The sequence below is a fragment of the Diadema antillarum genome, unplaced genomic scaffold, assembly GCF_040938485.1.
Source record: "Diadema antillarum isolate AM-2024a unplaced genomic scaffold, OU_Dant_1.0 seq00000481_RagTag, whole genome shotgun sequence".
Taxonomy (NCBI): Eukaryota; Metazoa; Echinodermata; class Echinoidea; order Diadematoida; family Diadematidae; genus Diadema; species Diadema antillarum.
This window is the reverse complement of record NW_027271445.1, coordinates 2,622,124-2,648,292: the sequence shown is the minus strand read 5'-3', so window position 1 is coordinate 2,648,292 and position 26,169 is coordinate 2,622,124. Positions and strand designations below refer to the sequence as shown.

Genomic DNA, 26,169 nt, shown 5'->3' with positions numbered 1-26,169 from the left:
TGATGTTTTGGACATCTCTGATAGGTACGACTTCCATTGCAAAAGAAATTAGCCGTACCCTTTTCAGCTCAATGAAACTAATATGTGTGTGTGTGTGTATATGTGTGGGAGGAGGGCACTTTGGGGCCACTGTCAGGGACCCAGTAGAGGATAAAATAACTGGCTTTAGTGTTTTCGATATCTCTGAAGAATACTACTTCCGATTGCAAAAGAAGTAGCCATGACCCTTTTCAGCTTAATAAAATCAATGTGTGTGTGTGTATCGGAAGGGGGAGGGGGGAAGGGGGCAATTAGGGACTACTGTCTCGGGCCCCGTGCAGGATAGAATAACTGGCTTTGGTATTTTGGATATCTCTGATGGGTACTACTACCATTGCAAAAGAAATTAGAAGTGACCTTTTTCAGCTGAATAAAATCAATGTCTGTGGGGGGGGGGGGGGCAATTTGGGGTTACTCTCTTGGACCGTGCATCATAAAATAACTGGATTTGGGATATTTCTGATGGGTACTACTTCCATTGCAAAAGAAATAAGCCGTGACCCTTTTTAGCTGAATGAAACTAATGTGTGTGTGTGGGGGGGGGGGGGGGGGGGGGGAGGGGCACTTTGGGGCTACTGTCTGGGGCCCCGTACAGGATAAAATAGCTGGCTTTGGTGTTCTGGATATCTCTGATGGGTACTACTTCCATTGCAAAAGAAATTAGCCGTGACTCTTTTCAGCTGAATAAAATCAATGTTTGTGTGTGTTTGTACGTATACCTATAGGGGGTGGGGCACTTTGAGGCTACTTTCTGGGGCCCCGTACGGGATAACATAGCTGGCATTGGTGTTTTGGATATCTCTGATGGGAACTACTTCCATTGCAAAAGAAATTAGCCGTGACCCTTTTCTGCAGAATTACACCATATTTGTGGGGCCCTTTGGGGCTACTGTCTGGGGCCCCGTACAGGATAAAATAGCTGGCGTTACTGGTTTCATGATAAGTACACCCAAAGGAACAATATCCACCAACTCTTGTCCGTGACCTCCTTCGGCTGAATGAATCCATTTTTCGGGGCCCCTTTTTGTGGCCCCTAGGCTTACGGTACAGGATGTGACTTGCCAGCAATTCATTTTATTGACCCTTGGCCACATCCTACAACGGGACCATTAAAAAGTGTGACCCTTTTCATGAATAAATCTTCTGGAACCCCGGTATACTTTGAGAACAAGTAAGGTCGACGGAGCAAACGTCGGAAGAACAAAATGTCGGAGGAGCAAAGGTCATCCGAGCAAATGTAGTAGGAGCAAACGTCGCTGATTCTTTTTTTTTTCGCGGAAAATTTGTCGCAATTCACGAAACAATTGATGGGCGGATCATATGGCGCGTCACCTACAACTAATGGGCCAGTCACAAATCAGTTGCAATGCGTCGGCGATGGGTAAAACCCGGGAAATTTCAACAAAATCTTGAGACAGATCTCACGATTTTGCACCCGTCGGAGGCGCTCTACGGACGCCTGCGGCTTGTCGCAGATTTTTTTTGGCATCGCCACACCCGTCGCGGTCCCTAACTTTGAACTTAAAATTGCAAGATTGCTCGCAAGATTTTTCACCCATTTTTGGCAACCCAGACACAATATCCGATGACCTACGATGCCTTCCGATTAATCGGAGGCGTCCTCCGAGTAATCTGAGACTAGTTGCAAGATTCTGTGTGGGATTGGAAATTCAGGTTGAGATTCAATGTCTGCGAGTAGTCTCCGGCGCCCTCCGACTGAATAGGAGGCGCCCCGCGACGATTCGTACGCTTTCTGTGATCGTCTCCGACGATTCGTACGGTGGAATCGTAGTAAATCGCCGTGTATATAAGGGCGCCTCCGACCGGATCGCTAAAAGTTTGAGAAGCTCTTGCTGCAGGAGGCTGTGACAGAAGATTTTGAAGATTTTGAATTAAAAGAAAAGACGATCGCAGATATCGTCTCCGATCGTCTCCGATGCAATCGGAGGCGATCGGAGGCTAATCCCACGATTTTTCGACAAAACAGTGTCAAAATCCTTGAAAAAATCTCAGACAATGTGACTGCTCTACTTTTATTAGGATTATTGCTAGGATTGTTCAAGGATTCTTTATTTTCTACGACGACCCCCGGCCAAAACTAATCCTCGACAGATCGCCGACATTGTGACTGGGCCATAAAGCTTCACTCGAAATTCCGTGCATGTCGCATATACTTGCGTAGTAATTGCATGCCAAGCGATGTTGTCGAGCCAACAGGAGGTGCGGGAAGGCTAAGGGATCGCCTGCAGGACCTTAAGGGAGATTGTTCAATAATATCGACATCAAAATATTCTGCTACCATAAACAAGTGGGACTGTTTCAAGTCAATAAAACACGTAATCAAATTTGGAGGGAAGAGTGGTAATTCAAAGTTACCTCAAGGTCAATGTTAACAGGCGCAGGGGTCAATGAACTTTATTGCCCAATGTTGAGAATTTACGGCGCGTTTCGATCATGGCTCCTGGCTTTTGATATATTGCATATTTCCGTTTGTGGCCAAACTTGGATGATAGGTGTCCTTAAGAGTGTTAAATATCACTAGAAGATCATAGGTCACAAACAGGGGTCAACTAGCTTTTATGACCCAATGCTGAGTTTTTAATGCACATTTCGATTATGGCTCATAACGTTAGGTCCATATGTTCGTTTGTGACCAAACATGGCTGGTTAATGTCCCGTAAGTTGAAGGTCACCACAAGGTCAAAGGTCGTAGGTATGGTCAATTTAAGTAAAACATCAATTTCTTCTACGCAAATGGGCGAGACACATTTTGTCACTTGCCTTAATTTTTCCGTGTCGTTTCTAATTATACCCCCATTGTCATGGTTATGTATACAACTCATGCCTCTGAGACCTTGAATGTAATGTAGTTACTGGCCATTTGGACGCAAAAAAAGGGAAAATGAAATATCGTAAAAGTTACATCATAAAAAGCTTGCAATTGTCTTTAAAACGTTTGTCAATGCATGCGAAGCATAAACAACTAGAAATGTCGCTAAGGCGACTGGTATGCCTCCGCCATAATGCATGATTCTCCTAATAGGTCTATAGTACTCGTGGACAATGTGTGATTACATTTTCACAAAATTGGTAAAATATCAAATAATGACAAGCTTGTCACAAAAGTGTTGAATGTTCACCATCCTTGACCTAGGTGCAATTGGATAAATAGTAGAGCATGTATTTGGGGATTTAAGGACTTTAACTTGACTTTGACCCATTCATAAGTTTATGCATGGAGTAATTTTCAAGGTATAGAGAAAGAGTGCAATTTCTGTATTGAAAAATACATTGTTACCATTTTCATCTGGCCGTTGACCCTACAATTCATAGGATAATCACCGTCAGGCAGAACATGCATAAGTATGTAGAAAGTTTCAAGATAACTGGAGCCACTTCCGAGATATGGAGGAAAGAGTTAGTTCAGCACTTTCACTTGATCTTTGACCTTTTGACCTTTGAGGCAAAAAAAAAAGAAAAAAAAAAAAGAAAGTTTCCAGAGAATCTCTATCAGGTTATACATGCATACACCAAGTGTAACAAAAAAAAAAAAAATCCTGCTGGCATTGCATAAATGAGGGAAATAGTAAAATTTTGAAGTGTTGCCCTTGACCTTTGACCTCTCACCTTTGACCCCATGAACCCTAAATTCTCTAGATAATCACTGCCAGTCAGTACGGATGTTCCATGAAGTTACCTTGAACAATTTCCAAGTTAAAGAAAAAAGTTTAAGAAAAAAGTGAAGTTTTCATATTTTACTTGACCTTTTGACCTTTGACCTTTGACCTCATGACCCCAAACTTTCACCAGAGAATCTCAATTGGGTAATACATGTATACACTAAGTTTCAAGAAAATATCTTCAGGCATTACACAGATATGGTGGAAATAGTGAAATTTTACGTATTTGACCTTGACCTTTTGACCTTTGACCTCGAGCATGTATGCCCAAAAGGCACAACTTCACCCCCTAATACACATACAAGTTTCATTACGATACCTCAAAAGGTTTTTTTAGTTACGCTGTCCACAAAATTCATTACAGACGGACGGACGGACGGAAGGACGGACGGACGGACGGACGGACAACCCGAAAACATAATGCCTCCGGCACCACTACGTGGCAGAGGCATAAAAACTATATAAAAGGCTAGATTACTTAAGAGATTTGTAAAAAAAAGAAATGATTTGAAAGGCATGGCTGCACGGCAGTCTCACAACAATGCGGACACAAGCTTTGCGCAAAAATATTAAAAAACAAACAAACATACAATTCGAATTCAGCTTGAAAAAAAAGAAAAAGTACAACTAAAAATACAGTGTAACTTGTGATTTATAGTGATAAGAAGCATCAACCCAGTAATGTTGTATGATTATATAATCTATTTGTTTATTTCATTATGGACTTACGATTATCTCGTATTGCTTTTCACATTTTTTTTTTTTGGGGGGGGGGTTTACTTTTTGTATAATCTATTTTCTATTAATCTAAAGCATGTTTGTATTATTTACTAAATTTCAGTATGTTTTTATCCGAAACGAACATAAAGAAAAACAGCCTTGACTGAATCTTATTGCCGAGCTTATATAAATGAACGAAAGAAAACGGAACGAATTTTGTAATATACACGCATTAAGACACTCGAGAATTTCTATCTTAAGCGTTTGTGGTAGGTACTGCCCCCACTGTTCGGGGATGGAAAGGGGAAAACATTCGACTACGCTGTGACATTCAGGAGGATCCTCGCATTGTGTATTGGAACGATGAGCTGAGGGAGCCCGTAGCTACATTCAACGATGGGACATATGAAAGCAGGAAGGAACGTTTCAACATGGAAAATGATTTCAGCCTCGTCATCACCGACCTGCGGGTGGCAGATGAAGGTCTTTACTATTGCGAAGTGGCACTAGGAGATCAGCAGACGTCCAAGAATACCACCATCGTGACGATTAGCTGTAAGTCGCATTGGGACAAAATATACTGAGAAGCATGGTTTAAGACTTTGAGCAAATGTTCGTATATTACTTTGACAGACTTACACATGAGTTTTGTGTAACAGGCTTCAACGATACGCGGAAGTTACGCACGATTTTAGGGCTTACCAAACTGTAGTCACTCTAGGACGTATTACGTCGTAAAACACCCCTTCGTATTTATTTTATACTTTAAAGGGAAATGCTGTACATTTATATCCAACATTGACATAATTATTTCAGTGTGTTTTCACTTTTCAAATGGCAATCAACCTTGTTAAATTGACGTTCTGCTAAATTCTTGTAGGAATAGATAATGCCCAAATCAACTCAAATTAAATTTGAAGAAAAGAAAATCAGATATCACGATAAAAAATGAAACTCTCTCCACAAAAAGGATGAAGTCCGCTAAATGTATCTCAATTCTTTGCTGAGCAAAAAAAAAAAAAAAAAAAAAAAATCAAACAACAGCAGTAATATGAAATCAAATAAGAAATTCGCGTAATTTTGAAATTGATTTTCCTATTTTCCCAGCGATGGCATCAGGACATACGATTGAGGAATGTGCTGATAGAAGTCAATCTCGTCAAAGCCGATGTACATATCAATCTCCCTCCAACACCCCTCCTTCAAATCTTACTTGTGTGGTGAGTGGATTCAAACCTAACATTTCCATGCTATGGATCGAGGAGTCGGGAAAGAGACTAAATTCCGTGGTTTCACAACAGAACACACTTTCTGACGGCACATACGAGAGGTTCGAGACAATCACTGTATCAGCTAAACATGGGACAGAGCAAACATTCATGTGCGTGGCTACCGGTGACTCGCTGAATGGGACGTCAACCGTAGAAATCAGCGTTCTGCCTGTACCAGGTCTCTTGAAAGGTGCCATTTTTTTTTTTCTGATTTACATCGGGTAAACAAGCTCTTGTACCTAAACAAATGTTGGGATTTAGGTTTGTAACGGGAAATTATAGGTCCTAATCCGATACGATATTTTTGAGTAAACTACCATTATCACATACGATTGTTTATTTTACCATGTATACGTATATATGCATAATACAAACATATAACACCTTTTTTTAATCTAAAAGAGAGAAGACGGCAAAAAGCAATTCATAACATAATGAAATGAAACAAAGGTAATTAGAACCGTGTTTTTTTTTCGCAGCATCTCCTCTGAATTATATGTTTTGACACAATATCAAGCGTAATGCACATGTAAGTAATCACTTCTTTGGGACTGACACAAACAGCACTAACGTCGCGTATAGTATAGCGGTATAGGCCCTAAATAATATGTTTTTGTTTTTGTTTTAGCTATCTTCTTAATCTATTCAAAAATGAAAACATTTTCACTCCATATTCATTCTAACTTTCAGGAAAACATGTTGACTGGGGTCTCATCGTTGGACTCGCCATTGGTGTGCCTGTTGTCATATTCATCCTTTTTCTCTTCGTTGGAAACTATCTTCAGAAAAATCATCCGGACTACCTACCGCAAAAAGGTGTTGATTTGTTTTCCTAAGTGTTTGATGCCAATTATGCGTGAGATTGAGGTGAGCAGTGCTCCACTGCTAATTATTTAAAGTGAACATTTTAATCTGCTTTAACCCCCGAAGAAAAATTACATTCTGTACGACAATCATTGTTACAAAATCTACCCTACGAAAAATGGTAGAAATTGTATTGTAATAAATGCATTTTACGTAATAATCATGTAACATATAAGTAAAGAATATCAAACAAATCACCTCCAAAGGAAAATACTAAATCGCGGGATAAAAATATGGTAACTAAATAAGTTGCCGGCAAGCAAATAAAACCATATAAATAAAGAACAGTTTACAATAACCATTTCACATTGATCAAGTTTTAGGAATACATATAATGCTCTTATTTGGGCCTAATATTTTAGGCTTTCCCACCCAATTTCATCAGATCACCAGATCTATGGCTTACTTCCTGTTTTTTTGTCCCATTCATCGCACATCCAGCACGGTTTGGTAAAGATTAAGCGCTTGAATAGACGATGTACTTCATGGCCTCTTTTCTCAGTTCACACTTTTTTCTGAGTTTTTGTTTTTTCCCCCAATATTTAGAAAGGTTAGGAGAGTCCGTTTGATTTGAGGTATACATAATTTTAAAGCATAAAGTCTGCTCTTTTAGAATATGGACTTAACTAAAAATTCATGTCTGGCGACTTTTTGTTTGTTTTGAGGTGCAGGGTCACATATGCGCTAAGCAAAAAAAAAGAAAGAAAAGTAAACGCTATTTCAGGTTTGTATTTCTCATAGAATATCTGGCCGAAAGATAGCGCATTATATACCAACTGTCTGAGGTATTTGACCCCTGCAATCCAAAGCAAGTGTGTCTTGGACAAAACGTCTTGATAAAGCACATTCAGAAGCTTGCTACTCTAAGCAAAGTGGAAAATAAGTTGAGGCATTATATAAGCACATTGTGGGCTGATTTAATTTCGTCACCGTTGCTGCCTTTTTCTGTCATACTTGGTTTACATCTGCATGTCTGATGCATTTGAGTTATGAGAGTGGGGAGGGGCTGATCTATGATTTGGGCCGTATTTCAAAGGGGATTATCAGCACATACACGAGTGCTTTATTTTTGACCTTTTTAGTTTGTGTATGTTTGTCATTATACTTGTCTTTGTGTGTGTCAATGCATGTGTGTGCACGTGTGTAGGCATGAATACGTGTGCGTGTTTTCGTTCAATCTTTAATGCATAATATTCAACCTTTTATTATTGGTGTCACATCAACGTATTTTGTAACTAAAAGAAGAATATTTCGTTTTCGGAATAACGAACCTGATTTTATTATCAGATTAACGATCCTTGAAATGATGCATCCCAGAAAGGACACGAAGGAACATAATCATTTCTGAAATCTTGTCAGAAAATACGAGTATAATTTATTTTTGACAGGTCGAATCATGTGAATGTTATTTTAACAACCACGCCTTACCTCTAAACGAGATCTTCCCGGTGAAAAAAATCGTACAAGACTCTTTAGCAGAGCCATACGTGTCACTTCTAGCGATTTGGACATAGACACAAATCTTGCGTGTTGTTCCTCAGTTGCGTAATACGTCTTGTTCGTGTGTGTGTGTGTGTGTGTGTGTGTGTGTGTGTGTGTGCGTGCGTGTTTGTATGTGTATTTTACCACAGTTGTTAGCTTGTTGATGATACTCAATTTAGCAATACATAATATGCATACAGAATGGCCACAAAGATGTCCTCATATGCATTGTAATAAAATGTGATTTAGTCCATGGGCCAGGCCAGATATTGGTACCATCTGAGGTGGCAAAACCTTTTTGGTGTCATTTTGTTTGTCGGGCATAGATATGCTTATCAAGCTATGATAGCATTTCCAAATGAGTAGCTTAGTCATAGGAAATGAATTTTTAACCAATTTGGTCTCGTTGTTATATCCCTATACTTCTGAATCGAAACTAACCGCTATACAAAGAAGAGCACTGTCTTCTGTATGTTCCATAGAGCTGTAAAATGCAGCTCTATGGTATGTTCACAGGTGTTCTGTTGTAAACGCGGTGCGCTTAGTCTTTATTGAAGGCAGCGAAGGGAATATCCAAAGATTATGATGTCCACAGCGCTTAGTCTTTATTCTAGACGGCGAAGGGAATATCCAAAGCGTATGATACAGTGTTTATCCTTTTATCTAAAAACAACAACAACAACAAAAGCAATTCCTCGTGAATTTTACCGTATCTTTCAATTATTTATCATTTTCCGGCGAAAACGCTACGGTGAAAACGCTGATACCACGCCAATGTTGCTTTATTTCCCTCCAACAATATAAGATAATGCAAAAACAATGTACCGGTACACTACGATACATTATAATGAATGATATTGTAAATGAACAGAGTGATTTTGTTTAAAACTGATGTATTTGTTGATAGGGTAGTATAAAAACAGTATAGATAATCCCTTTTAAGAGGAACTTTAGATATGATAACGGTACATTGGTCTAGATAAAGTCTAAGCGCACCGCGTGACAGCTGTGGACATCATAACCCTTTGGATATTCCCTTCGCTGCCTTGAATAAAGACTAAGCGCACCGCGTTTACAACAGAACACCTGTGGACATACAGAAGGCAGTGCTCTTTTTTGTATAGCGGTTTAGTTTCGATTCGGAAGTATAGGGATATAAAAACGAGACCAAATTGGTTAAAAATTCATTTATTATGACTAAGCTACTCATTTGGAAATGCTATCATAGCTTGATAAGCATATCTATGCCCGACAAACAAACTGACACCAAAAAGGTTGTGCCACCTCAGATGGTACCAACAACCCATTTTTCGGGTCTTGGCCCATGGACTAATTCAGATTGAATCGGTTTATCATTACTTGTTGCCAGCACCACGTAGATGGCATCTCGTAATTTCATGATTGCAAAGGATGCACCATAGTTCACCTGTGCCTTTGGCTTTGCAGGAATCTTTTTGTGTCGCAGCTCCTCTTTGTTTTCCCCTTGGACGCCCATGTACCGCGGACGTGTTCTTCCGTGACAGTATGATCACGCGTGAACACGTCAGAAAATGCCTGTTTAAAGTCTACGGTGCTCCGATATAGAGATTGATGTCTTGACGGCAGCTTTATTGATGTTAAGCAAATATCTTACAAAGTTTAATACAAAAATATATGGTAACTCAAGGTTAGAAATGATAAAGGGGAGTAATGATATCAGATACATTTCCGAAACGTACAATTAAAGTATATATCAAGTAGACTTTACTCCAATAATTGAAGGTTTGCATTCGGCAGTTATTTGGGCGTAGTTTCCACGTGCAAAACCCTCATAGATTTACAACTGAAGTCAGTTGCACTGATTACCATCACTCTTTTCTATTTGAAGTAGGGTAAAATGTAATACACCTTAAAAAGAATGGAGAAGAGTGAAAAAAATACTGTAGTAAGCTGAAAGAGACAGGCAAACTTTATTTTTGTTGAAAGATTCACTGTAGTATAACTGGGAGAGTAGACTATTGTAGCATTTCTTCGGGCTCTGCGACGTGTTTTGATTGACATCCGATGCTCAGCCAATAAAACTTCGAGAGTTGACGACTGACAACTGTCATGCCACACCCGGTTCCACGCCTCTATTCAGAGGTTTCTTACTAGACGTATTTTTAGTCAACTTGACTTCCACATCGTCGCGCCCTCTGTTGACTGCCAATCACTGATTTAGGCTAAAAATACGTCGCCCGCTAGACTAATAAAGCTCATGAGACCGACACTAAGCAAACAAAGCCCACGAGACCGACACTACACTTAAAAGGCCCACGAGACCGACGCTATGCATATAGTCTAGTGGGATTTGGGGAAAATATGACTGTTAGAGGCATTTTTTAGTAAAAGTTGGGAACCGGTCTATTTTGAATAATTCAAGTACGCTGAATCCAAAAATTCCGGTTCCCAAGCGGAATTTCGAGTCTAAGAGCATCTAATTTGCATAAACAAAATGGCCGCCAATTCATTGCTTTTTAAGGTGTTTCGATGATCTAATTTTCATATCATCTCCCTAGACATGCAGAAATAGTAGTAATTTCAGAAATTAAGGTGCAAAGACAAAATCTAGGTCATCATTTGTTCATAGCTTTCACTTATATATGCAAATTAAGAAGTGAAATATGCAAATTAGGCGTTGCCGCTGATACAGTAATGCATTACCGCATATATATGCACATGTATAGTACGTGTTCACTTCTGTTTCTAATCATTTTAACAAGCTACCGGGCAAACAAAAAGTACTTTGTGTCGCCGGAGTCGAATCAAAATAAATCAATTCAAAAGAATTCAATCAATTCAAGAATTGACTTACACTTATGCAAATATCTATTCAAATTGGTATACAAGAGGATACATAACTGGCAGGATTCTAGATTCTACAACGCATTGCTGCAATATATGGATCTGAATCATAATTCTGAAGATAGTTGTCATTGTATCAAGACCGGTTCACGATTCCTAGTGCGCTAAAGAGATACAAGAACCAACCTTATGTATTAAAACAAAACATGCATCTCATTTACATAATAAATCATGCAAATATTTTTCCATTTTCTCAACATATTTTCCCCTAAAACAAAGTTTTGCTATTAAAATGTAACTTGGCGTAGTGAAAAATATAGATATGCTATCGGTCAAACAAAGTGTTCATGGTGTCATTTGAGTCCGAGGAAAATCGAGTGTTGGAATCAACCAATTCAGAATAAAAAAATGAATAACAATATTTGTAATAACGTATGCAAATTGGTACGCAAGAGGCTTTACTACGACAGGCTTCGAGATTCTACAACGCATTGCCGCGATATATGAATCTGAATCATTATAGTTATAATATCAAGACGTAAGTTGATGATTCTTTTGTGACAAAGGAGATACAAGAAAAAACACAGTTATTAGAAATACCCCAATAATCTAATTTGCATATAGATTATACAAATTTTCTATGGATATATTCCCTAAAACAAAGTCTTGCTAACAAAATGTACCTTGGCGTACTAAAATGCAGCTAAGATATCGGGCAAACACGTTGCACATAATGATGTCGTCAGAGTCCGAAGTAAATCAAGTACTGGAATCAATCAATAAAGGAGAACTGAATGATACTAAAATGAAATATGTTTGCAAATTGATATTCAAGAGGCCGTAGACCAAGCAGGTTTCGAGCTTCTACAACGCACTGCCGCAATATAAGCATGAATATGTTTCATAACAGTTATAACAATATCAAGACCTGTTAATGATTCCTGGTGTGATTAAGAGATGCAAAAATTAACTGCAACTAGTAAACAACACACATCTATTATCTCATTTGCATAATAAATTATGCAAATATTCACCCATTTTCTATATGCATATTCACTACCAAAACAAGGTCTTGCCATCAAAGTTATCGAACAATCACATCACTATACATTACTCTATGGATTAGTGCAAGGTCGCTTTTTCCACCCTGTGCTTTGTCGTTTTCATTGGATAGATTTGTTTATAATTATTTTCAATCTGTTGAATTTAAAATCAAGTGGCAATTTCATAAATCTCGTCATAATTTATGTTTTTTTTTTTTTAATCTATCTCTTCACCCACTCTGCAGGCTCAAGCAAAAAACAAAATTGTAAGAAAAATCCTGGTATCTCGGACAGTGTCGGAAACAGAAACGTAGGATGAACTTTGTAATTCTAGTCATCAACACCTATATATTTTGGCTGAAAAGATTCATAATCTGAGTCAAAAAGTCTATTTCTCAATCGAACTAAATTGATCTGCATTCATGCAAGGTTTGCATCATCACATTGTTGCTAACATGCACACACTGCTGTACATCGTAGGCCTAATTTGTGACATTTGCATCGAAATGTTCTGCAATGCTTTCGCATGCACATGAAATCACCTCAAGGCAAATTTGCAGGATTGGAGCTAGATATATCAGTTGTACAGGCTGTAGATCAGATCAAAACGTTCCCATCCAATGTCTACTGGTGAAGAAAGATCAGGGCCCCGTTGCAAGAAACTTTGCGTTTAAACGCAACTTGCAAATGATTGTCACTGGCCAATCAAAATCATTGTTGCATGCATGTCTTCTTAATAGGGCAGACCCTGAGCCAATCAGAATGGGTGTTTCAAAATTAGCAATTATTTGCAATTGATTGCAACTTTCTTGCAACGGGGCCCAGGTCTGGCACAGTGAGCAGGATTTTCTTCCTTTTTTATTTTTTTTTAAAGATACTGGAGTATTGTCGTTGGACTGCTTTTCGAGCGTCCAGTATACTTTTGTCGGTAAAATGGCGGAACATATTTTGTGCCAAACGAGCTTGTGATGCATCTTTTGAATCGAATATAAGTTTATTCTTATAAAGACGACTGATAACAACCATGTTCTTGGAACCCTTTAGTTTTTTTTTTTCTCGAACAAGCAGCATCCTTGATGATTGTGAGTCATTGTGAGTGCTACCGTCAGTATCAGTCTGGCAGAAAAAGCACAACTCCAGTATCTATACGGAAGAAGGCATCTTTAAGGTAGCTATCGGATAGATGTTATCTCTCAAGGGAACAAAAGTAACTTCATGTTCGCAAGGTAATGGAAAACCCAGGTCCTCCATGAAAAGATCCATATCCTAATTCTTGGGCAGAAATTCAAGTGACAATGTGGATATTCAAAAACTATACTTGATAAACCATATAATGAGAAGCAAAATGGCGTCCATTTACGTCTGATATGAAGTGGAATCATCTGTATGTAACATGGTTTCTAATGAGTATTAATTATTCCTTATTTCTTACAATCTGCTGGCCCTTAAAGCTATAGAGGTCTGTTTGCTAAGAATGTCATTTCTATGATCTGATATCAGAAGTCAGACAGACAAGGGAGCGTGGCGTCGTCCAGTTAAGAATAAATTGAAATGCATCATACTTGGTGGTTATCACTGGCGGCATGTTATCCAAGTATACTGAAAACAAAAACAAAAAGGAACAGGAAGGTGTAAACCCCTTATTTCGCAGATTGCACTGGCCGATGCAATTTCAGAGTTCGAACTGTCTTGGAAGTTGACGAAGTTACATTCTTATAACAGATGTAGGCTAGAAGGATATAATATAGGTGGATGTGTGCCACACGTCTTTTTTTTTTCCATTTCTTCTCACTCACTGCTATTCTAACATCGTTATTAAAGTTTATCATGATAAGGCGCGGTCAGAGTGGTAAAAGATCGCAAAGTTTAAGATCGCGACGTCTTCATGATCTTTTGTTGTCCGGTCACACTGACAAGAGATCGAGAAGTTTGGAGAGGACAGCATTATAAAATGAAATATCCCTAGTTGTAGTGGGAAGTTTCGCGGAAAGTTTGCAGTCACACGCACTTGAAAAACTTCAAGATCTTAAAGACTGCGATCTGAAACTTTTCGATATTTTGCCAATTTGGCCGCGCTTTTGAGATCTTGGAGATCGCGATCTTAAACTTCTTGATCTTTTGCCAGTGTGTGATCGCGGCTATTCTACAAACTTAACTTTCCAATGGATCCTTATCCAGTCTTATATATCTAACGGACTTGCAACATAATTTTGTTTATTCATTGGGGCATCAATAATGTTTGTTGTGACATTAAAGGTATTTTTCGTCGACTTGAAAAAAACAACCCCCCCCCAAAAAAAAAACACACTTCATAAGACAAAATAGAATAAAACCACCTATCCATTTCAACCTATAGACGAATGTTTGTTATATATAATCATATGTAATCTTTATTATCATATATATATATATATATATATATATATATATACATATATATATATATATTATACATATATATATATATATATATATGTATATGATTACCATGCTCTGGTTAACTGGGAAATAGAAATTCCGTGCTAATGCTATAGATTTGCATATTGGAACAATACAATAATGGATGTTGCATATGAATAGAATAAAATGGCATTGTTCGATGACATTTCCCCCCCCCATAAAAAGTTGAGTCATGATCTGCAGCTATCTTGTATGTATTATGCAAATTAGATTTTAAAGTTCATTCGCTTGAAAAAGACCCGTTTTTTGTTTTGTTTTGGGTTTTTTTTTTTTTTTTTTTTTTTTTTTTAGCCCTAGCGCAATCATTTTTGGTTAAGAATCGGGTTCCTAACTTGAATTCTTTAAAAAAATCCAAAAGGACCATTTCAAAGGATTTGAAAAACAAAATTTTACCAGGGTATATAGACTATTGAATGAACTGCATGCGCATAAAACTCATGAAGCCTGCATATGATTTGCATACCGATACAATATATGTACTTGCATTTATTTTGATACCACTGAGAAGGGATTCAGATTTCATCTAACCCTCCAAACCTTCAGGTGTATATATCTAATATTCTTAACTTCCCTCTCAAGAGAAAAAAAAAATATATAAAAAATCTTCCAGTGTTAATATATATTTATCTGCATATTTCAGTACTAATTTGCATAATTATGAAAGAAATATATTATTTAACACCTGAGAAACGTTTATCCCTCAAGTTGCTAATTCCATTCTATGTACATAGATTTCAAATCACTTTTTTCCAGCTCGTTTACAAAAGAAAATGTAGAAAATGCGTGTCTGGAATTCACAACTTCTGTGGCTGGGCAGCCATTTTGTTTATGCAAATTAGATGGTCAAGAGCGGTGAATTTTGCTTGGGAACCGGAGTTTTCCTAACCCTCAAAACCTTAAAGTTTACATCTTTAGTGTTTAACTTGCCTCTCAAGAAAAACGTTGTAACAATTACTCTCCAGTGTTAATATATATTTATCTGCACATGTCAGTACTCATTTGCATAATTATTAATAGAATATACTATTTACCATCTGAGAAACGTTTATCCCTCAAATTGCTACTTCTATTATTTGCACAAAATATCAAATCACTTTTTTTTCCAGCTCGTTTGCAAAGAATTTCTAGAAAATCCGTGTCCGAAACTGAATAACTGACAATTTCTGTGGCTGGGCAGCCATTTTGTTTATGCAAATTAGATGGTCAAGATCGGTGAATTTCGCTTGGAAACCGGAGTTTTCCCAACCCTCAAAACCTTAAAGTCTACATATTTAGTATTTAATTGTCAAAATTACTCTTCCAGTGTTAATGTATATATATATATATATATGTGCATATTTCAGTCCTAATTTGCATAATTATGAATAAAATATACTTTTTGCCACCTGAGAAACGTTTATTCCTTATAAATTGGTAATTCTATTCTCTGTACAAACATTTCAAATCACTTTTTCCAGCTTGTTTGCAAAGAATTGCTAGAAAATGCGTATCTGAAACTGATAATTTCTGTAGCTTGGCAACCATTTTGTTTATGCAAATTAGATGGTCAAGATCGGTGAATTGCGCTTGGGAACCGGATTTTTCGGATTCAGCATACTCAAATTAGGTAAAAGAGACCGGTTCCCAACTTTTACTCAAAAATGCCTCTAACACCATTTTAGAGAGCCCTTTTTCAGAAATCCCACTAGACTAATACAAGGCTCACGAGACCGACATTACGCAAAAGAGGTTCACGAGACCGACACTAAGCTAAGAAGGCCCACGAGACCGACAGGATGAACAGCGCCACCTATAGACCGATAAGTTGTATAGGGTGTCCTGATAATGGCATAAAAAGATAATGAGAGATGGAAAAGGAGAGTTGACAGGGTGTAACCCCATCAGTTGCCCCCATCCCCTGAAATAATCAGAAACTTTAATTGTGTCTGCGTTGGTGTGTGTTTGTGAAGAAAATGAACAAAATTCAGTAAAAGTGTGTAATAGATCTTTCCACAATAAACTTACTAGGGTGTTGATTTAGTATTAATTAAGAAAATAACATAATCGTCTATTAAGGTAGCGTTAGGGATTCGGAAAAAAAAAACCCCAAGATGCATCAATGAAAACAGTTATTGTATTTCACGAAAAAATGTACTGCTTGGAGGGGAGAATAACACAAGCCACAAATCGAGGTGAATCCCTGCGATATAAAACGTTTTAATCAGTTGAATTACATTATAGTTACATAGAAAATTACAAATAGATCTTACTCCAAAACGTTTAAGCAGGAGGGCAGGATATCTAATATAGCCTAAGTAACTAGTGAATCGAGAAAGAGAAGAGGTAAAAAGGTACATCCTGTCCATTATCTTCTTACTAAAAACCGGGAAAGCCTATTAAAAATAGCACGATGGCATTATCAAAGCTCTCAAATTAATCCATACATCGTTCTTGTCCTCTTTTATTAATTCATTTGTGTTTTTTCTTTCTTCTTTTTTTTTGTTTGGGGGGAGGGGGGGCATGAAGAATACAATTCTATTTTTCTAATTGATATGTTCAATGTCGCTACCTGACAGGCCTGGCCCCCTAGAAGTATGTAGAAGTACACATTTTATGTCGTTCATATGTAGATGGTTACCATCTTTCACTTGATTTCGTGACGAAATTGCACCCGCCAGCATGTTATTTTTCCGTTCATGGAACACCCTGTACAGGTAATTGACATGTAGATGGCGCTGTTTATCCTGTCGGTCTCGTGGGCCTTCTTTGCCTACTGTCGGTCTCGTGGGCTTTCTTTGCGTAATGTCGGTCTCGTGAGCCTTTTTTGCTTATTGTCGGTCTCGTGGTCCTTCTTTGCCTACTGTCGGTCTCGTGGGCTTTCTTTGCTTAGTGTCGGTCTCGTGAGCCTTTATTGCTTAATGTCGGTCTTATGGGCTGTGTTTGCTTAGTGTCGGTCTCATGAGCCTTTTGTGCGTAGTGTCGAACCCATGGGCTGTATGACTCCTGGGCCGTATATCTCGTGGGCTGTATGACTCGTGGACCTATTATTGATGTCGGTCTCGTGGACCGTATGACTCGTGGGTGTCGGTCTTGTGGGATGACCCAGTTTTTTCAATGCTACCAAAAGTATTCAAACAACCCTGTATTTTGGTCTAATGACCCATTATTATAATATACTCATTTCGAATCAACTGCCAACTGCCTTATCACCCAAAGTGTTTAGCAAGTGAATAAATGCAAATTTGGACGTATAGGATCCCTAAGATATTCTGGGATATGGCTATTTTATATAAATGTAAATACAATCATACTGTCAGGGTGATTGAAAATGAAATAAAGGAAAGAATGCACACAATACAATTGATATGATTAAATGAGAGTTTGAAATTAAAAGGAAATCATACCATTCAATGACAGTGAGAAAAGGGGACCGTGGAGGCTGTGTATGTTGATTGAATTCGAACGTTAAAAGTGCGAAGTTATGTTCCTATAAATGAAATTGAAACTGGTATTTGGTGCGAATTTGAACGTCTATCCAGCTGGCTCGAAATTGAATGCCAACTTTGAACCGTTAAATTGAATGAATTTCTCTCTAAATTTAGTGAAATAAAATCTGAAAGGAATGACATGAAATGAAATTGAATACTCAAAGAATTTAGATGAAATATGAGAGCAGTGACAAAAATATCTTGAATTTGAACACCTTATCATTAATTCAAATGCAAATCTGACGAAACTGGGAGGGGAAACCTATAGTAGAAATGTGATCATTTTGCACTCTCAGAGATACCGATCGAATCCAACAAGAATTCGGCATGTCATAGAATCCGTAGCGTTCACAATGTGTGGAATGTGGCGGACGGTGTGACTGTCACTAGGAATAGCGCGCTATTTTCTGACTTTGGACATTTTCCCGATAGCGACAAAGCTCGCTATTTGATAATGTGAACACAAATTTGCGCGCTAATTGTATCGCTCTGATCGAGAAAATTTCTCGACTCCAACTCAGGGAATTTCTGAAAGAGCGGGAGAGTAACGCGCTGTTTGATAATGTGAAAACGACTCGAGAAATTAGCGCGATGAATTCCATCTTGCCTAGAATGTGTGACCCAATCAATCGAGGCAAACTGCACACAAGTCATGAGGAATTTTTGAGAGGACACACACATTACTGATGTTGTTTGCACATAATACTCAGCTGTCGAATTAGCTATTTTAAAATTTTCAACTTCCATGACTACTCGGGCTACCCCCTCTTCGGGCTGATGTGAATACGAAATGAAAGAGCCCTCTAATTCGCAATAGCGGACAATATTTCGAGCTTGGATTTTAATCAGGCTGATGTGAAAACGCCTTCTGAGAGTGCAAAATTGACCACGTTCTGAAAATTGTAAGGGTTGACAAAATGGTCCTCATATCTTGTGGTAAAGGGCATTTATCAACTTTGTGTCATTCCTATGGAAAAAGAATGGCCTTTCCAATAGTATGCAACATATAGTAACAAATTTGCAACGATATTGCTGTTCAAAAGATCTTAGGTGTCCCGTTCTTTCCAGGCCACGCTGTACATACAGTATTATCACACATCATCTAGGCCACCATGTACTCATAATATCCATGAAATGTATATATATATATATATATATATATATATATATATACACTCGGCAAAAAAGTAAGTTCCCCCCCCCCAGCATTTGTGGATATATCTCAAAAAGTATTCAACCAATTTTCATAATTCAAACGGAAAGTGATAAAAAATTTTATTACTCATAACATGAGTGGCAAATCATTGCCACCAGATATCATTATTGGTGTGAAAAAATGCATTTTATGTCAAAATGCATGGAAACAAAAATTGCACTTTAGTGATTTGCAATGACTTTTACACAAATAATCAAACAATCACTCATGATTCTGAACATTTAAGCATGGGTTATTGCATATTTCTCTATTTCTTTCTTTTCATGAGCATATAGTGAAGTATCTGATAATTGATATGTCCACCACCCGCAATGACCAGCCGCCATCTCCTCCTCATACTGTTAACTAAAGTTTGTACTTGGCGCTGCTCAATGTTATCCCATCACGCTCTCTGCAAGATGCGCTGAAATTCTTTCAGTGAAGTGTCATCTTTCAACTTCTTGCTCGCTTTCCACTTAATGATATTCCAAAGATTCTCTACTGGATTACAGTCAGGGGATCTTGCAGGCCACTCCATACGTTCGATGCTATTTCCCTCAGTAAACTGATCTTCAACTTGAGGGCATGATGCAAAATGCCCACATGCACATTAATGTGATCAACCTAAATTGGAATTACAAATCACATGGCTTCTACCAATATGTTTCATATTGAGAAGGCCTATTGTTCAAAAAGTATGCATAACATCTGTTTGATAGGGGAAGCACATTGTACCTGAAGAAATTCCTGAGAATTACACAATTAAAAAAGATCATTTGATAACTTACATAGGAAATGTATACAATATGCTTCCTTTGGCCTAAAGTGCAACTTTTTTCCCCATGCATTTTGACATAAAATGCGATTTTTACACCAATATGATATCTGGTGGCAATGATATGCCATTCATGTTACGAGTAATGAAATTCCCTACCCACTCTCGTTCGAATTATGAACATCCGTAAAATACTTTTTGAATTATATCCGAAAATGTTAGGGGGAAACTTACTTTTTTTTTTTTTGCTGAGTGTATATATATATATATATATATATATATACATATATATATATATATATATATATATATATATATATATATATGTATTTTAGTGGTGACTTCTTTCGCAAAATAAAAAGCAAAAACAAACAGACATAAAAACATTATTCCAATTCACCGCAGGCTACGTGAATCTCATTGCAGATCCAGCTGGGGCACGCGGCTTGTTGGTATTCATAACTCTCTACCCCAAAAAGGAACGTATGCTAAAGAGTTGAAAGGTTGGTCCGTCGGGCCGGTATTCGAGCTTAGGTCAGCCTGAATCGCTATGATGTCTCCGTGGCCCAGCGGTTAAGGCGTTAGCGTTCCATGCCAAATACCTGGGTTCGATTCCCGGCGGAGACCAATTTTTCAACTCTTGCGCTTTTCCAAAGAGGAGGTACAGTAAGAGGAAGGATGATGTCAAAGCTACGCTCCAATTATTTTCTCCTCTTTTTCTCAGATCTCACATGTCAATGTCCTCCTCCTTATGCGTTGGGTACCTTGACTACATTGCGTCTACATGGCAACATCATTGTAAAGGGTACGCACTCTCATAGCAACCAATTCTGTGTATATGAGTGCGCGCTCTTCATGTTCAATTTATGTTTTGGTATTGACATTCCCCGTCGAGACTCCTGAACAAAGTGGAGGCCACCGAAAATTTGAGTTGTTCAATAAACTCATTCTTATTGGCGAAATAATGCATTACTAGTTTATTTCTTGATTCTTCGCTATATTGGAGCCAATACGTGAATTCGCAACATGTTTATATATATATATATAATATATATATACATATACAATTGTATATACCCACTCAGCAAAAAAAAGAAAGTAAACACTTTTTCGAGATCATATTTTTCATAGAAAATTTTGATGAAAATCAATGTATTATATACTATATCAAAGGTAATTTGATCGGCTAACAAGTAAGTAGGTTGATACAAAAGGAAACACATGCATACACGGCCCCAAACTAACTAAATTCAGGACTTCATTTAAATTGAATGCAGTTATTCGGAACATGATTGCCTATTCACGAGTTTGAATGACTGACGAGATTCCGTCGCCAGCTTGACATGAATTGGAATGCTCATTGATGAAATGCGTGCTCCTCTCTTAAATTTGAATGCTCTGATAGTGAATTTGAGTGGTCCAAGAGTGCATTTGAATGCTCGGATAGTGAATTCGAATGACCTGATTTTGAATTTGATTGCTATATATAAATAAATTATATATGTTTGTGTGTGTGTGCTTGAATACGTTGAAAACATAATTGATATTGCAACTTTTGTCATTGTTGATTTTTCGTTTTAGGATGTGGCTGGAATCCCTGCTGGCGGAGACCAATCATACAAGAGAGTTTTCATGAGGAAGAAGAACTTATACCGGGTAAAAAAAAATAATAAAAAATAAGTTATTCCCCATCCCCCCCCCCCCAAAAAAAAGAGTCGTAAATACCAATAATTTTTATCAAAATGTAAGATTTCGTGCCATGTTTTTATTAATATCAGCAAATACAAAAATGATTTATTGTTTATATAATCTGGATCTTTCTTCCAGTTTTCTTTCTCTTGGCCTCTTTTGCTCTCTCTCTCTCTCCCTCTCTCTCTCCCTCTACAAATCTATAATATACTGTCTCATATATATATATATATATATACATACCCAATAGTATAACCATTTTGTGAATATTTTTGTCTGTTTTTATTTTTCTTGTAAGGATCAACGTTGAAAACAAAGGATCCAGCACAGCAGTGGAAGGAGGAGCTGAAGGCATATTATCGCATGTCACGACGCAAGGTCAGAGTGGATCCATTCAACTTTATGAAACTTTTTGAATTGGATGAAATTTATACCAATTTAAATATAATAGACCAAAGCAGTGATCGTAAAACACCAATAACATACGAAGATCTTACAAGCAACAAGGGAAATCTTTCAAATCGCCTTCTCATCCAGGGTGAGGGTGGTGCTGGGAAATCAACGCTGTGTGCTAAGATTGCCTGGGACTGGTGCCGGGGACGGATTCTCCAGGACCTCCTGGACATGGTGCTACTAATTCCTCTTCGAGATGTTAAGGACGCCAAAAGCATTGGTGATATTGTCAGAACTTATCTTTCTGATGAAAATATAACAAAAGCAAACCAGATAGATGACTACATTTCAGCAAATCAAAGTAGGGTTCTCATCATATTTGATGGGTTCGACGAGTTTGATGAGAAATTAAGTGATGAGAACAGCAGTGAGTTCATTCGCGTTCTACGAACAAAAAAATATATGTCATGCAAAGTGATTGTGACGACACGACCATGGAGAACAAGTGAATTTATGTTGGACAAGAGTCTTGCTGAAGCGTACACTTATCTCAATGTCGAAGGATTTAGCGAGGAGAATTTATCAGCTTATATTACAAAATATTTTCAGATTACAGAGAAGGACAATCTTGCCAAAGACTTGATTACTTTTATGAAGGAAAATGATGTCATCCGATCAAACATGGCCCCATTTCCTATTTACTGTGCAATGCTTTGCCTTATGTGGAACGACGTCAGTAAGGAAAAACGAAAGGAAATGCAAACAATGCACACTTTCTCCAAGATATTTGGAGAAATGATATCTTTCTTGAAAGACCACTTCGCATCAAAAGCTTGTGGAAATCTTCAGAATCAGAACGTTGTAGAACAATTGAAGGAAGCCGAAAAGGCAATTCAAGACATAAGTGAGAATGCATTTAACGGTTTATTGGACAGGAATCTTTCATTCCCTGAAGAACAATTCAGAGATTGTCATGATGCCATGGAAACCTGCTGCAGCGTGGGTGTTTTGACAATAGAAAGAGATGTCATTCCAAGGGATCGTCGGCGCGATGTCAACATTTCATCCTTGGTTGCATCAACAGTTTCCTTTCCCCACAAACTGTTCCAAGAATATATTGCAGGTGTGTATGTGCAAAATTTATTCGCCAATGATCGCGCCAATTACAGCAAGGTGAAAAACAAACTTCTTAGTCGACCTGAGGAGTTTCGTTACGTACTCTACTTCACGTCAGCTTCAGGGAATGAACTCGGCATGGATATCATCGAGGACCTGGTAAAATCTTCAGACAAGAATTTCTGTGTTGACGTTGCGTTTGAATGCCATACCGAGGAGGCAGCCAGAGCAGTGGGAAAACAATGGACAGAGTACGAACTCTCATCCCATTCACCAGAACATACAAATTCAGGAGTCGCGTTCATGGTCCGCTTTAACCAAGTGGTGAGTGATTACGCAAGGATATCGATTTGAAAAGTGCCGAAAGACTATTACATAATGGCAACTAATTTCTGAGCATGAGTGTGCATCTTTGTGTGTGTGCTTGTGGGTGCGTGCGCGTGTGTGTAATTAGGTACAAACTCCTCAAGTTATCACTTGTTATTATAGTTGTAAGATCTGTCAAAACCCTGTGAATAAAAGTTGAATATAAAGTCATTAATGTAATCATATGAAGTTAGGTTTCCTTTCGTAATGAAGTTGCAACAAAACTCGCTATATAAATTGAAATGTGAATAGAAAATGTAAACCACCATGGGACTTTTGTTGATAGTAAATTATGTGTACGTGTTCCACTGGCCTTTTCGAAATGTTTGACTTTAATAGTTCATGTTTGGAAATAATTTTCTATTTTGTGTCGAAAAGTAGCAGCAATATTAGATTCACTGGGGTAAAAGTGCAACTGTTTCCTAAAATCAAAACGGTCCCTTACAAGTTATAGTTTCAAACCTGCTATTAGTGAAATTTTTTGAAGTGTGACCATGATTTTACTAAAGACGCTTTGTATCGAAGTGATATGCTATGCTACGTGATCTGCAGATTACCAGACCGATACAATACATTTAGGGTACACAGTATGAGCTTTGATGAAGTTTCGTCAGTATCACTCCTCAAAAAACTCTTCATCACAATAAAACAAGTGGAACATACAATATGTACAGTATTTCTTTAGGTTCTGATAAGTGAAATGAAAATATGATTTAAATGTATCAAACTTATCTCAGTTGCTCTGAGTTTCCAACATCCGAAACAACTGCATGTACATTTTCCACCATCACCGTGTATTATTACCTTTCACTACCTGTCGATTGATGTTCCTTTCATTTAGACATCATTGAGAATTAACAGCGTGAAATGTGGAAGAACTGTGTCACGTGACTTGGCAGAGGGTATGTGTTCCAGGAGTGTACTCAGCGAAGTAGACATATTTGACTCACAATTTCACATGGACTTCTACAACATTCTCAGCGCAGAGGCTTCGAACTGTGAGGTAAGAACTTAGCAGTATAGTTCTACAACACGTACGTGTGTTATAATGTTCAGACTATAGAATCTGATGGTGTGTTATTTAGTATTTCAAAGAGGCAATGCATACTTTTCATTGGAGTCCTACTTCTTCTCCTTATCGTTATTATGCGTATAGTTAAAAATTGGTAAGTCCAGGCTGACAGGGCGTCATTTGTTGGGCCATTAATTCCCCGAGGCCACCTGTACAGCATATGAATGGGTAGTTTTGCACAAGATGCAGCACACTTTGGTCAGAAAACCCACTTATATACACAATGACAAGAAACAACAAACTGAATAGACTTCGGTAGAGAAATCACTGCTTTTTGCAGATAAATAGCCTAAAAATGAAGAAAAAAAAAAGAATGGTAATTAATATGTCGAGGATGTACTAGGTCGCGTGTTGCACCTCCTTGGCTACATTTGAAAATGTAATTTCGTATAGAGGTAATGATTATGTACACGTCTTGTGGAGCTGGGAAATGTGCATACGCCGGGAGATGTGTGCCCGTCTTGCCTGGAAATGTGCAAATCTCGTAATTGCTTTAACGGGAAATATGCCGGGTTTGGTAAGTCCAGGCTGCCAAGCCACGCTATAGGGCTTTTGTCGGGAAATGTGCGGACCACTCACTTCACTGATTCTGTGGATGTATGGATCGAAGATAAACTCTCTATCAAAACTATGCATGAGCCGTTACCATTACTTTACAGTTATCTTGTCTAAGCGACCTCCTGTGCATAGCGGCCATCTGTCCACAACGGTATTTTTTTTTTGTCATTTCCCTTGAGTGCCGGCTAAAGATAGGTTTGACTGTACAGTAAAACTTTCGCGACTACCAGTCTGTAGCGGCCACCTGCCATAACAAGCACTAAAAACAATTCCCTCCAAGAGAAAAAGCATGATAAAGAAACTGTCTATTCTATAGCGGCCACCTGTCTTCAACAGCCATTTTCCGTCTCCGTGGTCGGTATAGACAGGTTTCACTGTAGGGCTACAATCAAATCTGTCTTAGCGACCATCTATCTATAGCGGCCACATGCCATATACGACCATCAAAAACAATTTCCTCCTAGAGAAAGGCATGTTAAACAACGTATATAGCGGCCTCCTGTTTATTACGGCCACTTTTTGTTTCCATTGGAGTGGCCGCTATAGACAGATTTGGCTGTATAGTAAAACCTTTCTTAACGCCACCACCTGTCTATAGCGCCCACCTGCCGTAAACGACCACTAAAATTAATTCCCTCCATTTTCAAGAAGTAGCTGAAACTGTGGAAATTCCGACTTTTCTGCCCCCCCCCCCCCCCCCATCCCTGCATTCGCCATACCAAACTTGACATTCATTAATGTGCTAATCACTATAGCGTTTTGTTATTCCTATCACTTCTGGTTCCATATAGAAGATTTTCCTTCTTTTTTTTTTTACAATCTCAAATATTGAGGCCTATGCCCCTCCCCTCCACTGGGCTTGTTGGCCCTTAAAACACACACACACACACACACACACACACACACACACACAAAACAAAACAAAACAAAAACAAAACACCCCCCACAAAAAACAAAAAACAAAAACAAAAACAAAAACAAAAACAAAAAACCCAAAAAAAAACAAAACAAAACAAAACACACACATGAAATGACATTCTATTACACTTCGGATGCTTTACCCGTCACGTTTGGTTAAAGTCTGTCATAAGAATTTAGAGAGAAGTTTAATACGGTATAAAACATTTTTGATCAATCACCCCATGCCCCCCCCCCC

The 26,169-nt window shown here is 38.1% G+C and overlaps 3 protein-coding genes across 3 annotated transcripts in view; all 3 read left to right on the top strand.

Annotated features, from left to right (window-relative positions):
- LOC139733504 (uncharacterized) overlaps positions 1-22,238 on the top strand; it is a 52,083-nt gene extending 29,845 nt beyond the window's left edge. Inside the window, exons 2-7 of the mRNA XM_071644314.1 lie at positions 4,701-4,994; positions 5,547-5,900; positions 6,401-6,526; positions 21,401-21,475; positions 21,807-22,189; positions 22,227-22,238. Coding sequence (XP_071500415.1) covers positions 4,701-4,994; positions 5,547-5,900; positions 6,401-6,526; positions 21,401-21,475; positions 21,807-22,189; positions 22,227-22,238 — 1,244 coding nt within the window. The remainder of the gene's footprint in view (positions 1-4,700; positions 4,995-5,546; positions 5,901-6,400; positions 6,527-21,400; positions 21,476-21,806; positions 22,190-22,226) is intronic.
- LOC139733523 (uncharacterized) overlaps positions 1-26,169 on the top strand; it is a 666,293-nt gene that overhangs the window by 188,906 nt on the left and 451,218 nt on the right. The window lies entirely within an intron of this gene.
- LOC139733544 (uncharacterized) lies at positions 22,166-25,387 on the top strand. The gene is made up of 2 exons (XM_071644351.1): positions 22,166-23,341; positions 24,225-25,387. The coding sequence occupies exons 1-2, from the start codon at positions 22,364-22,366 to the stop codon at positions 24,396-24,398; spliced, it is 1,152 nt and encodes a 383-aa protein (XP_071500452.1). The 5' UTR covers positions 22,166-22,363; the 3' UTR covers positions 24,399-25,387.

Bases quoted from the DNA above. Each gene is read 5' to 3' on its own strand.
- LOC139733544 (XM_071644351.1), top strand. From the start codon at position 22,364: ATGTCATGCAAAGTGATTGTGACGACACGACCATGGAGAACAAGTGAA. The intron at 23,342-24,224 runs GTGAGTGATTAC...CCTTTCATTTAG, and splicing joins TGGTCCGCTTTAACCAAGTG to ACATCATTGAGAATTAACAG.